Here is a 15122-nt window from a genome sequence, read left to right on the forward strand (position 1 = left end):
TGAAGAGACACATGTAGAGTAAATTTTAATTCCCCATATTTTCAATCTATCCCCCCCCCCCCCCCCAACCCCTCAATGGTTCCGCTGAAGTTATTGCTCATTCCCATTGACATCCGCATTCCCACTCCCACCTCCATCATTGCCAGCATCCTCAACATCCCCATTTCCAAGCCCAAAGCCAGCACCACTCCCGACAGCCCCAAAAAAGAACCCATCAAACAAATCATACCCAGCCCCCTCGCTCCAATCGTGCTGGAAATCGATCGCCATGCCGAATCCCAAATCTAGACCTGTACCCACCACATTCGGTCCGCTATCACCTACTAATGATGAGGCGTCCCCAAACCCAGGGACTGAAAATATGTCCATATTGATATCAGTGGTTCCGTCCGAGCCACTGCTGACAGTTGGGGGATCGTAGAGATTATGGCTGTTGTTATTGCTGTTGCTGGCATTGCTATCTTGGTTATGGGCGATGGCGATGTCGGGGCTGGTGGTGTGCGTGGGCGAAACTATGTCCAGGAATTGGTTGGGGGGGAAGTATTCTCGGTCGCCGCGGTGCGGGGCCACGGGCGTTAAAGGGCTGGTGGTGGTTCTTTTGTGGGGATCGTAGGGGGGTTGTTGCTGCGGTTGCAGTTGAGTTGGATAGGTATATTCTTGCTGCTGGCGACGCTGCTGGGGGTGTTGGCGGCGCTGCTGCTGTTGTTGCGGTTGATGGCGCTGGGAGTTTGTTTGTTGTGTCGAAGAGCCCGCATTATCATACTTGACTTGCGTGGCTGGATAGGACTGCCGGGCTTGGGGTTGATGGGATGGGTATTGGTTCGCTCGCACGGAGCGCTGAGGGATGTGGTCGCCATTGTCGCGATATGGTGGCTGTGGATGATGACCACTTTCATTCATCAATTCAGGGAAAATGTCTTGGAGTCCCATATCGTATTGCGGCCGGAAACGGGCATGTTGTTGTTGCTTAGGTTTCTGTTCTTGTCGTTGCTGCTGTGTCCTCGTGGTTATCGACGAAAATTGTTGTTCTTCACAAGGTTGCATCGCTCCCAGAGCAGGATTGGATCGAACAGGCACTCCTGGAGCTCTCAGCCCAGATGCTCCAAGAATAGCCGCATCAGAACCAAATCCAGTAGTAGAGAGACACATTTGAACAGTCGCCTTGCTCATACGTTCAAAAGCATCCCGACAAGCTTCGGCAGGGGGACACTTTTCCATGAGATCGCCCAGAACAGATGTTGCGGCAAGAATAGTGAAGTCGACCTCATCTAAAGTCTTCTCGTTTCAAGGTTTGTCAGTCAACCAACCCGATTTGCACAGAGAAGACATCCCACTTACTAGCCGGCTTCGAACAACAGGTGAATGCCAAATTGCATATAGAAATGATATTCCTATCCCCGTGTTAGAACTCAAGAGCTTGTTTAACCAAAGAAGAAACGCGGAAAAGAGTAAAACTAACCCGCCATAAAAAGATGATGTGTAGCCAAGTAGGTATAATTTACCAACCTAACCCTATGTAAGTGACGATATATCCTTAGAACTTTCTGTCCAGCCTCCGCCACGTTAAGATAAATATCGTCCTCATCCTCCGCATCCTCAATGTTAGTCATCGACGGACTCGACACGTCGTCAGAGAGGCTATGTTCACTAGCAAACGGAGCCGGCACGACCAAGCTCTGACGATATAGCATAATGAGCGCCTGCCAATAATTGAGCTCTAGAAACTCAACAGAAAACTGAACCCCAATCTGTTGAGGCATCGGGGCAGAATCTTTCCAGTCCGACAAGCGGCGATGGACATCCCGCCTCCACGAACGAAATGAGTCAAAATTAGCGAGGAAAGGCGACGGGAGCTTTGTATGCATGAACGAATTATTGCGGTTCTTGCCGATCTTCCTCGCCATCGTTGCTTGCTGGTGTTGGAGGACCTGTTGAATTTCCGACTGTAAAAGACGAAGTTTGAAGTAGTGTTGAGAGACATGTTTGTAACTAGTCGTATTTGCCGGAGACTGGAGAAACCCGGCCTTGGTGATGTATCTATCGTCCAGCAGCGAAGGGAATTCGGTTGTGATGACCTGGTCAGTGATTCCGAAGGGCCGTCCAACACAGGTGCTGACCAACCTGTCAAAGCTGTAGGTGCACCACCATAATCGCCTGCGGAGATCCCGAACCCATTCCCGCCGCCCACGTTCCCGAGAACCGATCTTCAATCTCACTTTACCGTCTTGTCCGGATTTACCGCCCTGGACACCGTTGGATTTCATTTTTCGGGCAGTCTCCTCTTGCTCACTAATAGAATCAATTCCGGTTCCATCCTCATAATGTAGCCCAAGGTCTACAGCCAGGCGCACTGCAACGCCTATTATATACCACAGGCCAGGAGCGACAGGCCGCAACAGGGCGAAACTGGCCAAAAGTAACACTGCCTGGAGTTCTTCTAGGCCACCGAAACCGTCGGAGTGTTGAGATGATCCAAGGAAAGTCTCTAAATCCACAACAGCGGAAGCGTGGTATTCCTCCGGTTGATAGTTTTGAAAAGATAACTTCTGTCTTTTATGGGAAGGGGATGTAGGTGATCTCTTGTGGCTTTGCTGGGGTTCATCCTCATGTACTCGGACGTCACTTTTGGTATTGAAAATTATACCTGCACCAATAGCACACACGACGTTAAGAAGGTAGAGGTCTCGAGAGGATCGCCTCCCCTGATCAGTTGAATATAATCGTTGAAAAACTTCCATGAATTCCCCTCGGTGTAATATTGGAATTTGCGGGTTCGCGTGCTCGAAATACAAATTAACAAGCCTTTCCGCCACCGCTTGATCCGGGAACGGCGCTTTCTTCGTTGTCGGTCTAGCCTGCAACCCGAAAATAGAATCACGCATAGAACTTGAACCGTTGTTTGCACCTAAACTTCCTCCTGTCTGGCGTTCTCCGGATTTTAGAGTCCCGCGATCAGTTGAATTTGTCGAAACGGAGTTTCTAACTGCTGAGAAAACAACTCGCGCAAATGAGATTCCAGAGGTGGAACCAAGATATCTCGGATCCGAAGCGCCTTGAACTGATACCATACCAATATTTGATACTAGATTATCGATCCGATGTTTTGCTTCATCAGATTGATGCTTGTTATCCGCATCATGCTCCGGATTATCCTCCCGGCCAGGGTTCGAGGCGGAACCTGATACCAGTTCATCCTCCCCTTCTCTTTCACGCTTGACTTTCGAACTTGTATCCCATCTGGCCACAGTCACTTTTTCCTGGCTTGTCGTATTTTTATCAACCGGGGGCTGCACTCCAGTTGCATCTGGTTCGGGAGCTGATTTATGTGAAAAGGAGACAGATCTGTCTTTCGCTACCTTCTCTAATTCAGACTCTCCTTCATACGGTTGTGGTGGCCTGAACTCTATGCTATTATCTACAAGCAATTTTTCCAAGTATGCCAGGCGGGACTCTAAGAAAAACACGTAGCTACGGGGTATCTCCCGCTTTGTAGTAGGATCATATCCAACACAGTGTACCCGAGCCTTTTTGCATGATTGACAACGAGGAAGATTCTGATCGCAGCGATTTTTGCGAAGACGACATCGGTTGCAAGCTGAAACGCTACGGAATGAGGAGAAGGAGGTAGATGGTGGTGGGGCGCGGCTGGGCGCTGACATCGCGGGAAGCGGGTCTTGATCCAAGGACAAATGTTGACCACGATCATTGAGATTCGGATGGTGCGATGACTTTTTGATTGAGGTAGAAGAAGGGTGAAGATCAATCGAAATGTAGTCTCTTTTGCTGCCACAAGAGGAGGTAGATAAACCTGAGGGTGAAGCTGGTGGCAGACTTAGCATGACCGACAAATGATACATGTACCATATCTTTCAGATAAGGATAAGCACAAAAGTAGATGTTTTTTCAAACAAGTCATCATGTTTCAATCACATTGGTCGTTTCTTGCAAAGTCACCCCTTTTCCCCCGTTGTTTATCGGGAGAATTGACACCCGTGGAGTGTTGTATAGCGTCGGGTTAGTCAGTAAGACGTCCCCAGTATTCGGACAGCAGCAGAATAGTGATCTATGAGAGAAACGGTAGGAAATCATGCACTCCTCGTTCTCCAGAAGATGGTTTCGAGCAAAAGCTAGCTGGCCGAGTTGTGGAAGGACGTTGCCTAGACCAAAAGAGAAACCCGAACAGGAGGAAGAGCACAGAAAGGGACTGGAGCTCTTCTCATGGGCGACGAAGCGGAACAATCAAACTTTTGCGCAATGTTGCCCCCAGCCGCCTGTCAAAGCTCGAACGAAGCGGGCCACAACCTGCGATCAGTGGAGATGGTGAGCTATTTAGTTTAAGCCTGAGAAATTCTCCACACGCAGCCCCTGAGAAGAAGGCTGTGATTTCAAAGACAGCCACAACAGCCAGAAACAAAGGGAGGTTTGTCATTAAGAACGATGAAAATGCGGAGATATTAGGAAGAAAACTGGAGATAGGGCTGGACCGCGGGACCCGAAGGTTTGTCTCATGCGCGGATTCCCGTTTGTCGGGTTTAGCGCAGTCGCTGAGAACTGTTCGGCCGAACAATACAACATCGCAAGCAGCATGCATCCTAGACGCGTTCGTGCGGGGGAGGTCGAAACTGGGCCGAACAGCAGCCAGCAGCCGAGAGTCCTGAGGCACGCCGTCAGAATTAGTTTGTTCACTAGTTAACCATCGTGCAATAATTGGCTGACAAGAGTATGTGTTAGGGAGTCCAGTCCACCACATTATTCTTTTTTTGGGGCATATTTCCTCTCTGAAGAAAGAGCAGCAACTACGCAGTATGAGAGAGATACATTCGTTATTTGGTATTGCGCCGCTGAGCTTGCCAGAGTACAGAAGGATGGGGCCATCAATCTTGCTCCAGTTTACCTATTTTTGTACAGTAGTTACCAGACCAGCCTGGTAATCCATTCCACGATTGCGAAGGGAAATTCCGCGACCCAACATGCTTGCTTCATATTCCGCTCCCCTGAAGTTTATATTTCCACGCCTTGCAATCATCTTCTAGCATTGAGGCCCCTCAGGTCAAAAAAGATCAAAAGAAGAATGAGGAGATGGAGCTGAGCTTCAACTAAAAAATAAGCGTGGACAGACCATGATTAAATTGCCCCTGATAAGCAGTTTTTTTCTCTCAAGCCCTTGTATAGTTATTTGTTGTTATAGTCTGGAAAGGGAATGACATCCCACGCATTCTCTCCTCAATCCACCTACTACTCCCTTGAGTCGAGCTCAATAAAGTAGAGGGCATAGGGTGCTAAAAATATAAAATTTAAGTTAAGAAACACTACTCGAACAGTCTCTATCCCGTTTTTTACCTTATTCTCAAAGTTCAAGCCTATCTCAGAAGGTCATTCATTATTCGCCTTACAGTGCTAAATGGAAATTGGGGAGGCTCAACCGCCTTGACCATAGCAGGTCCCGGTCCCATGGATACATGGTTGAAACGGAGCATGACGAGGAGTGTTTAGAAGACGCTACGGCGTCAAAATTATTCTCCGTACATGTATGTACTGTACATAACATACATTCATACATACATACGACGAAATCAGCATTATTATTTACCTTAGGTTCGACATTGATCCTAACCTCTTCGCTAAAAATGGAGATAATGCCTGTTGGGAGAAGGTAAAACTTCATTCTTCAGAAAGAGTGTGAGCCATACCTAGGTACGGTCGGTTAGGCACCATGTGAGCCCTGGTTCACATATTCTGATCCATCCTCCAAAGGCAATGGCCATAAGCAACGAATTCAATCCATATGAGGCACAGAAGATTGGCATTTGGTTCCAGCCCGATGTCGTCGACTAAAACCTACTCCGTACAGTAGGTAGTGCATACAAGTCCGTCGTGATTTCAAATCTTTTCGGTCACACAGTTTGTTACCCCACGCAAAATTCCAGGTATTGCAACGAAAGCGGGCAATTCTGTGGCTTGATGGCCGTTAAGAATCCCAGGGAAGATCCAAGTTTTTCTTTGTTGGAATCGGCTTCGTTCTTGCCGTGGCTCGAAATGAAGCCATTCAAGCCCGATTATGCCTTCAAATGGCATAATTGGCCAATGTTGTTCTCAGGCATGCATGGAAATATGACAATCGTTTCCCTTTCAATTCCTAGCCAGCGTGAGATGATTCTTCACTCCATTTTGCTGCATTCTTGGGTCGACCCATCCCTTCATCGCTCAATCGCAATATTTCCAAGCCCCAGGTACGACCTTGCAGTATCCTCTGTATCGCCCGGCTTATCGTTCCGTGCCCCAGGTAGAAGGTTTTAGAGATCCACGGTGCATATTTCCCACGGCAGGCAAATTTGGTCAAGATCGGCTATGGTAAAAAAACGAAGATATCGTCACATCTGCTTAAGTCATTAGAAACTCTGTCGAGAGGGACATGCTGATAGTGAAATGTGATATTCCGATAGATTGAACTAATCACAATAACTAAAAAGTAAAATGTGACAAAATACTTATTTTTTCCAGTTACTTACTTGTCTCAGTGTCTGCGGTCAAACCAGTGGGTTTTCTTCCCAACACTGACCAAAGTTTGTATGGGAAATAAAATGTTCAGGGAAGGAAAACAAACTAGATAAGCAGGCAATTATTGCTAAGAGGAGGAGGGTATGACTGTTTCTCATGCCACCTGGCTATGCTGCGCACGGAATCCTCGCATCTGCAACGGATACTATTCAAAGAATTTTTTCGATAACATCTCATTGTGAGGTAATTTGTATGGTAAAATACGCAGGCATTTTGTCATGCATATTTGAATAGCTTTGGGCACCCTGAGCTGCATTTGGCCGCGATGACTATCCAGCTGACCTCTGCCATGATGTGCTGGTAATAATAGGATTGAGAAGCAAACGCACGCAGCCAGCGAATCAAGACGAAGGGAAAAGGGAGGAAAGGATCCCGGGTGTATGCTGTGCTCAGGCTCATGTTCACGATGCAGGCGAATGCACCAGGTACGCAATGATGCATTTATCTTATTTTCCTTGCAACCAGGCAAAAGAGGAGACGAGGGCGGCTCTAAGCCAGATCAAAGGTGGGGAGACTAAGAAAACAAACCCGAGGAACAGGGATAAATGAATTCCAATTGAAACTTGACATTTGCTTCCGGAATCGCAACCCGTTTTGCCGGAGTCTTCTTCCATCCCACCACCCCTGGCCATAAATTCCTGAATGCTTGGGGATAATCCAAAAAAGTCCCCGCGAGATTGAAGGCGGACGAGAGCTGATAGGTGCTAAAAAAGGGGGGGAGGGGCTTTTTCTCTTTGCAAATTTGCCCCTCTTTGCAAGGATGTGATGTCCGAGATCTTTCGTTTTATGTTTTCTTAAATCTGTATGGGTGAGGGATCCAACCAACTCCTCAGTTGGATGAGTTAATAGTGGCTGATGTCATTTCTTTTGGGCCGCAATTTTATCATGAACAGAATGAAGTCTGGGCTGCTCTCAAGTGGTGAAGGCGAACATGCGTCATGTATGAATCGGAACGTTTGTATACCACCCAGTCCTGTGTGATAAGTGCAGAATCAAAAATAAAATACATACAAAAAAAACAGATGAAGCGGAGATTGTGATGGAGCATATTTTGATATTCTAAACGCTGCCCGAATGACATTGCAGCGTATCACCTATCCCACTGGAAGTATCGCATTTGAGAAAATTAAACAAAGAGTACTGAAAATTCAAAATAAATCATGTAGTGACAATGATATCCATGCCGTGCAATGTCACATCGCGATGGGAGAACCGTGACATAGTAAAGATGAATAGAAACGAAAAATGTCACCCTCAATGGAAACCAAACAAATTCAACCGATAGATCCTATCATGCCCTCAGAAATCATATCCACATCCATCTATTCCATACCCGAAATGCGTGTCCCTGTCGTGAAAAAAGTAAATAGTACTAGGAGAGGTGGAAACAAAACAGAAAAGAGCGAAATTATCACAATAGATAAGCAATCCTGATGGTCAACAAGGATTAGGTATCTCTTAAGAAACAAAACGGCGAAATTTTGGACGATTGGGGTAAAAATAGAAACAGACAGTCATAAAAACGATTTTTGACAAAAGATCCACTCGCGTAGATTATGGCCCTAGTTTCAACGCCAATGACTCCAGGACACGTGCGTCGCCCGAAGACCGAACACCCAAACAAATAGATAGGCAAGGAAACGGTTCGCAGGCAGTAGAAACAACAAGATGGTGATAACAAAGTCAGGTATCTCTGCTGCCTGTTGCCCAAAAGGGTGAGGTAGAGCAATGAAATTCGTGTATTATAAAGTAATAGTAGGGAAATGCATAAAGGTGGCGAACCAGTCATCTAAAAGCTGAAAGGGAATAGAAAAAGACTGAAAACTTAAATATTTGCTCCTCTGGCGAATGACGGTCCCGAGGCATCTGAGTCCAGATTCAGAGTTTCGATATCATCAAGGCTTGACCGAGAGGGAGCAATGTGCTCGTTCGTCGACCAAATATTCCTGGGGGCTCGGACAGGTAATGACGTCAAGTGATCCACCAAGGCTTCTCTGGGGAGAAATGTCTCTCGCTCGTCATGGACGCCAGCTTCGCATTGGTCTATGCAGACCTTTTCGGATCCAATGGTTTCCTTTATCTCATCGTCTGCGATCCAAAAGCTCTCGACGGCCCCCACGAAGCAGACGATACCGCAGGCCCACCAGGCAAGACCGGAGTATCCCCATGCAAGGCCCTTCGAATGCAAGTAACCTGTTACAGTAGGTCCGAACGCGCGACTGAGACTTGCAGTGGAAGCTGCAACGCCATTAATAGAACCTAGGACCGTTGTACAGGGGGCTGAGTTGGCGAGTAATATGTTCGTTGAAGGGAAGGCAATCACATGCAGAGTTATCTTAGCAATCAGCGCTGCATAAACAGCCGGTATCTGAAATCCACCAGGAAGAAGTACTAGGTAAGGGACAACTAAATAGAGGACTGGCCATATGGAGAGGACGAAACGGTAGGCAGAAAGGGTTCCGAAAGAGCTGACAATATACGGGAAGAACCAAAGCTGAGCCACCATTGAATAAAGTCCTTGGACCGCGAGTATAAATCCGATCTGCTTTGTTGACATGGCCATCCCTCCGGTAAACTTGAAGGGGAGCTCGGCTTTGACGTCTGCGACTGGCGTGCTTAAGAAAATCGGCATTAGCTGATCAAATGAAACGCTGTGGCTGTGACAGTGTTAGAATGGAACGTTTATACCCTTGATCAGGAGAATAGGACACTTACTACGCAAGGATCCCATAGCTTATTATTACAAAAATAACTCTTGGCGTGAATGCTTTGACAATGCCCTGGCTCTTCTTAGGCGACTCATTAACGTTAAAACTCCCATCGGGCACTCTAGCGGAAGACAGGCGGGGAGAACTTTCAATGCTTCGGTATCCAGGTGGCAGCTGTTGTTGCTCAGCTAAAACTTGAATTTCATCGTATTGTATTGGAATTTTATATTCCAAACAAAATGATTCAACGGGAGTTGGCCTCGGGTAAAGTACACCAATCAGCCTGCGCCCCAGCTCGATACCTCTATCGCGTTGGAACTTCTTTCCCGGATGGGTCTCTTGCAAGAACAGGATACCAATGGTAATCCCAAAGCATAGAATAACAACGCACACCAAGTTCGGAAGCAAAAACGGGTACCGGTCAAATATCGTATTGCGAGGGAAGAGATGAGGGTAGTTGTCACATGGTTGAGCCAGTGCTCCGCCCATCGCTGGTCCAACGATCGAGCCAAGGCACCACACGAAAGGCATGATAGAATACGCTCGCGGTTGATGCTTTTTGTCTGTAACAAGCTCCGCCACTGTCGTTTGTAAGACGCCGATATTACCGTTAAGAAGCCCTCCGAGAGCACGAGCAAGTAGGGCAACCGGGAGGCTTGATGCAAATCCAAATACGATCATGCTGATAGCGGTTCCAATTAAACCTATGATTAAAACGGGCTTTCTACCAAAATTGTCGCTCATTCGGCCCCATAAGACTCCAGTTGTGAATTCGGCAAACGTAAACGCGGAAGTTACTGCTCCAGCGTACAGGGCAATCTTGCGATCGTCATCGGTGACTTTGAAGGAAGAAACCATATGATAAACATACGGGAAAATCGACATGAACGCGATAGGTTCGCATATTCGACACAGCGCTACATATGGAGTTAGCTCTGTCATGGGCACATTTAAAGATCAGGTGAAGCCCTCAAATCATCCATAAATTGAAAGGAAGCAGAAGGCAATAACAAAAAGTGCTGGGCATCATACGTACCCAGTACGAATAGTTGCTGTGACGGGAACCGGTCTTCTCCATCTTTCGCGGCATGACCTCCTCTGAATGCTGACATCAAGCGGCCGAGCATCCCGCCAGCTCTTAGAATGGAGGGCCAGATATTGACTTTCGAGCGTGACTCACGAAACGCAAGATGTATAGCTTCCAGCTGTACAGCCAGCTTATAGACGATTCAAAAAATGTCTAGTATCCCAGATATCAAGCCTCTAGCTGATTGACGTGGAAACCGTCCGTCCAGATCCAGAAGCACTGGGCTGCCACTGTCACAAAGCCTTTGGTATGCGAGACAAGTTCCAAAAGGAACCTCAGTTTTAATATTGTGAAAACGTTGAGCAGATCTCTGAGTGAGATAACGAAGTCAATAAAACATAAAGTGAGGTTGTAAGAAGACAAAAGATCGAACTCCTTAGAAAGAGGAGCTTAACGCCGTTTCTTTAGATTCACAGTAAAAGTGAAGTTTTTTTAAAAGCTTTAGAGTGAAACTAACTTTGCAATTATTGAACTGTAGAAAAGAGCAAAGGTAAAACGATCATGAAATAAACTAAGTCCTTGAAGGAAGCAATAACAAGTGGGCTTCCATTGAGTCAGGGCTGGTGGGGGATCGGGGGGGATGCATGGCATCCTTTTAAAAGCTTCCCAGACGGTCGGGACAGGGCCGCAAGGCATAAGATACTCTCGACCAATCGTGAGCATAATATCATGTATCAAGGGCATCTTGAAGGCGAAGCAGAAAGAAGTGTGGGGGGGGGGGAGAAAGGCGGTGGGAAGAAGTTTTGAAAATACACAGCATTCTGGGGATGAGGGAATGAAACACTGCGTCATAGGCAAACAGAAATAGTCCCGTATGGTACTATTTATCATACCTTGGTTTTCAGGCACTGGATGATAGTCGCAGCCAGTCCCAGCGAACCAGGGGGGGGGGGTTTGCCATTCTGAATCGGGTTTGACAATGCGGGTATCCACTAGGCGAATAATCCATGGATTCCTCATCCAGGAATGTATAAATAATGATACAGACAGAACTTTTCCCCCTTTTGAAAAGCAAAAAAAAAAAAAAAAAAAAAAAAAAAAAAAAAAAAAAAAAGAGTGGAGAGTAGTTACCCTTCTCCACCAAGATAGGCTAAAACTAAAATACTTTGAATAAGTCGATCCGTGGGACTGAGCAACAGAGTGGGAGCTATCAAGGGAGTTCATACATGCGCTATGTTGGCGTAAGGCAAGGAGATCGAAGAAAATTGACACCTTGCAACTGACTTTGTTGGTCGTTCAGGACGCGGGCTTCAAAGATCCTTTGGTCCTTCGATTGGGCTAGCACAGGGGTTAGGCAAACAGGCGAGATCACCTGGTAGAGCAGGGCAAAAAACCAATCCCGTCTTTCGTGTCCTGCGGCGTTCACTATAATAATTAATTATCAGCTTCCATGCCTGGTCCGGCTTCGCGCGCTACGATGGGCTGAACGATAACTCAGTATTCGTACTACTGATGATCGTTGTACGGGGTACGGACCATGGAAAGTGATGGTTCGTCATCCAGTGGCAGACCATTGCGTGCAGTTCAGGGTGCGCGATGTGTAGGCAGATCACAGGCCTCCACTTTAATAAGAGAATGCCGCGTGATAATTCGTGAGGCCTGTGTTAGTAGCGAGGCTACTTGAGCTCCTTGTCTGTACCTACCGTCCAAAGGATACTGCCGACTACCTCCGGCGGCTATCCAGGCCACACAGGGCTAACATTGAGTGCCGCCAATCTGGAAAGAACGGTTTCAACAATAATAATACAGGTATGGATCCACGAACGGCCAGATGGGGCAAAGATACGAGGCTTGTCCATACACTAATCGTATGTACCGCAGCGGTATAAATTACCATCCGAACGGAAATATTACCACGATGGTTCAAACAACGTACGGTACTGACACTGGCCGGTTGGATAGTTAAATGCTCTAATTCAACTAAGGGAAGTGGCACAGTTGTTAGCAGCAGCAAATCACCTCTTCTAGGCCTTACCACTCTCTTCCTTTTCTGGAGCGGCCTCCTTGGCTATTCCTTGTTTGCCTTTCTCAGTGTGAGCTTTTGTGGCGTGATTGGTAGGAAAGGACCCTTTATCCCCGTTGTGATGAGACATGGCATCCCTCCCCCGGTGAAACTGTAAAATCAAGGGTAGAAAAATAATAACAGGTGGGGAACTGAGGAGCTGGGTTTCTGATGAGTCTCATGAACAACCAGCCATTGTGGTAATATCGTCCAAACGAAACGGTACATTCAGAAATCAGTCCTAGGAACGCCACAAATTCCTTGCATTGCCGGTGCAAAAGGGGCGAAAAAGCTTGTTGTGCTCATTTCCATTCCATATGGAGGCCGGAACGGAACTATCACAAGAGCCTAGGATATCGAACTTTCGTTTAGCCTTTGGCTCTCAACAGCAACAAAGCCCTCTTCCCAGATTTAACAATGAAATGTTAAACCTGCACGACGATAACCTGCCAGGCGGCCAGTTTCTTATGGTGGTGTCAATCATCCCAATGGAAAGGTCAACCAAGTCACCAAGCTAGCGAAGAACTCGAGCGGACAGGGGGGGCCATCGTAAAGGATTTAATTGGCCGTTCTATGGCCCAGCCATTAGCCCCTTCTCGATGTTTTCATCCGAGTGTGCCGTGTCCAATCTGCTACCACGCTTGAAAAGAACAAATCGAGGCTGACTTGTTTGTTGGTCAATAAGCTCTTCCAAAAACTTCTTAACTTGATTTCCACCAGGGCCTGGCAGCCAGTCAGAATATTCCCCCCTCGTTTCGAACCGGCGGGGCCAGATGTGTTCCTTGGCCGTACATAGGTCAAAAGCACTAATGAGCTGCAAGTACACTCTCGTTGGCTTCCACCGTTGACTATGACGTATGGGATCGGCAGAAGCTAGATAGGATGAAAATCCTCAACTAAGAAGCCGCCCCTTAGATTTCCCACAATGTTCTTCCGCTTGCACTGTGGAGAAGCTGACTTCATATGAAGCGCATTAGTCAATGAAATCTCATTCACTTTCAAGGGAACCGCCGCTCTAATAGCATCAGGTGCCACTCACTTCCAAAGAGTATCAAGTAAGAACGTAAAGAGATCGCGATAGTTTACGCTGCGAAATGACTGCTGGCAGCGTCCGGCCGCACACCCCTTTGATTGATTACCTGGCAGACCAACTCGCAGTAGCGGGACATCCGAAGAACCGGGCAGGAGAGTGATTGTCAAACTTTGAGTGCGCTAAACCAGGCGCTTAATTGTCCAAGGGCTGGAGGTAGTCCGGTCCAAAATAGGAAATGATAGGAGATTCCCCTGCAGCCGCGCGCTCTCTCGTGGCACAGTGCATGCTTGGCGCGCTTTGACATCACTTTGGCTGCACCCTTCACCGCCGTCATCACACTTCGCCCTGCTGCATGATGCATCTGCGAGAACCCAATAGGATCGTTGCCTTGGATGGTTCACAGATATTTTGAGGTTTGCCTTTTTTCCTCAAACTGCCGCGGCCGCTGCCTTGAAAGTGTACAGTTCGATTCCTGCTAGAAAAGAATGATCAACGTACGGTTCAGACATTATCACTCAAATGCGTCTCCGTCACAACCTCGGGAAAATTATAGAGGCGCAGGCGGATTTATGCCAAAAATGCATATCATCACACTTCTCAAGCAATGCCACCCCTGCTTCGGTGTCGGTGTCGGTCTCGCTCTCTCAGTATCACGCGTTTTAACGCTGATTTTGTGTCAGGTGATCACTGAACAATAATGGACACGCCAGATAAGAAAGCGATGGAAAAACAGGGAAACTGACAGCCCAAGATCTTTGCATGCCTGCCGCCTGAAAGCCTACGACGATATTTCATCTGAAGAAGCAGGGCGCCGGCGGCATCGAACGTGGGGGGAAAAAATTTCCGAATAGTGGAGCGGGTGGATGTGAGTAAATCCGTTAAGTTTCTGCTACTTGTTCGCTCAAACCTCTCTTGATTCCCCCATCGTTTGGCGTTGGAGCAGAGCCTGAATACGCTGCGTAGGATGAAACTAATAATCCTACGAAATGGTACAGACAAGAATCACCCTCATTGGTAATGCATGTAACAGATGGGCGTCCCGAGGTGACAGCAAGATTGCAGGCAGCTTGGACGCACCGATAACCCGGATAGCCCATGCAAGCGTTGCGCAAAGGTTATGCTAGTCAGGTTGACCCAGCAGTCTGGGATTTTTGCGAGGTCTGGTGGCCCAATCACCTCCAGCTTTGAGCCGAAGTCTTGTGTTGTTTCCTCGAATGAGTGCAGACGAAATTGTGTTTTCATTGGCCAATTAACATGTGGCGATCGACAAATCATCAGTTGATGTCTTTTACCGAAGGCAGTCAACTTCTTCCACCTTCCCTGTATTGAAGCTACGTGGGACCCTTGAAGGCTGGCTGAGTCCAACAAAAATCGCATTTTCACGGATAGAACAAGAATTACTGGACCAGTCCTGAATGCATCTCAGGCAAAACATGTTAATTGGCCAAGCACAAAGAACAGCACCGTCATTTTCACATTTTCAAAGAAACTTGCCCACACGTGTTCGGTTTGGCTGAACAAATGAGACGAGCGCATCAATTGAAGGGCGCGAACTCAATAAATTTTCTCTACTCCTGATTTCAAGGGGGAAAAACAACCAAAAATTCGAGGCTATAGAGATGGCGTCATTATTACTCCGCGTTTGTCAAAAACTATCTTGGTTGTATTATTCCCAAAGAAAGTACGATTACACAGGAATATCAACCCCGGGTTGGAAATTGTCATTAGGTTTGG

The 15122-nt window shown here is 47.1% G+C and overlaps 3 protein-coding genes across 6 annotated transcripts; 1 reads left to right on the top strand and 2 right to left on the bottom strand.

The window, feature by feature from the left end:
* Positions 1 to 90: 90 nt before the first annotated feature.
* Positions 91 to 3659, bottom strand: BDBG_03051 (purine utilization positive regulator; the record flags this gene model as incomplete). The annotated part of the gene is made up of 2 exons (XM_031721069.1): positions 91 to 1275; positions 1512 to 3659. 2 exons carry the CDS (start codon positions 3657 to 3659, stop codon positions 91 to 93), a joined length of 3333 nt encoding a protein of 1110 aa, XP_031577488.1.
* Positions 3660 to 4254: 595 nt separating this feature from the next.
* Positions 4255 to 5954, top strand: BDBG_03052 (uncharacterized protein; the record flags this gene model as incomplete). The annotated part of the gene is made up of 4 exons (XM_031721070.1): positions 4255 to 4320; positions 4392 to 4600; positions 5396 to 5528; positions 5755 to 5954. 4 exons carry the CDS (start codon positions 4255 to 4257, stop codon positions 5833 to 5835), a joined length of 489 nt encoding a protein of 162 aa, XP_031577489.1. The 3' UTR covers positions 5836 to 5954.
* On the bottom strand, positions 5053 to 13940 carry BDBG_03053 (MFS multidrug transporter). 4 transcript variants are annotated; one of them, XM_031721071.1, is made up of 7 exons: positions 13395 to 13940; positions 11830 to 13312; positions 11520 to 11718; positions 10303 to 11449; positions 9274 to 10183; positions 6510 to 9215; positions 5053 to 6377 (listed from the first exon to the last, which is right to left on the bottom strand). In XM_031721071.1, the coding sequence occupies exons 4-6, from the start codon at positions 10391 to 10393 to the stop codon at positions 8384 to 8386; spliced, it is 1833 nt and encodes a 610-aa protein (XP_031577490.1). In that variant the 5' UTR covers positions 10394 to 11449; positions 11520 to 11718; positions 11830 to 13312; positions 13395 to 13940; the 3' UTR covers positions 5053 to 6377; positions 6510 to 8383. The 4 variants fall into 4 exon arrangements, with proteins under 4 accessions (XP_031577490.1, XP_031577491.1, XP_002626876.1 ...); XM_031721072.1 differs by lacking the exon at positions 13395 to 13940 and having other exon boundaries at positions 10303 to 11443; positions 11830 to 12752; XM_002626830.2 differs by lacking the exon at positions 13395 to 13940 and having other exon boundaries at positions 10303 to 11718; positions 11830 to 12821.
* Positions 13941 to 15122: the final 1182 nt, after the last annotated feature.

Source organism: Blastomyces gilchristii (genome assembly GCF_000003855.2).
Source record: "Blastomyces gilchristii SLH14081 genomic scaffold supercont1.4, whole genome shotgun sequence".
Classification (NCBI taxonomy): domain Eukaryota; kingdom Fungi; phylum Ascomycota; class Eurotiomycetes; order Onygenales; family Ajellomycetaceae; genus Blastomyces; species Blastomyces gilchristii.

What these genes read in the sequence shown, in the direction of transcription:
- BDBG_03053 (XM_031721071.1), bottom strand. Translation starts at nt 10,393, where the DNA reads ATGCTCGGCCGCTTGATGTCAGCATTCAGAGGAGGTCATGCCGCGAAA. An exon ending in ACAGCAACTATTCGTACTGG is followed by an intron (nt 10,184 to 10,302) that starts GTACGTATGATG and finishes CTCCATATGTAG; the next exon opens with CGCTGTGTCGAATATGCGAA. An exon ending in AGCTATGGGATCCTTGCGTA is followed by an intron (nt 9,216 to 9,273) that starts GTAAGTGTCCTA and finishes ACACTGTCACAG; the next exon opens with CCACAGCGTTTCATTTGATC.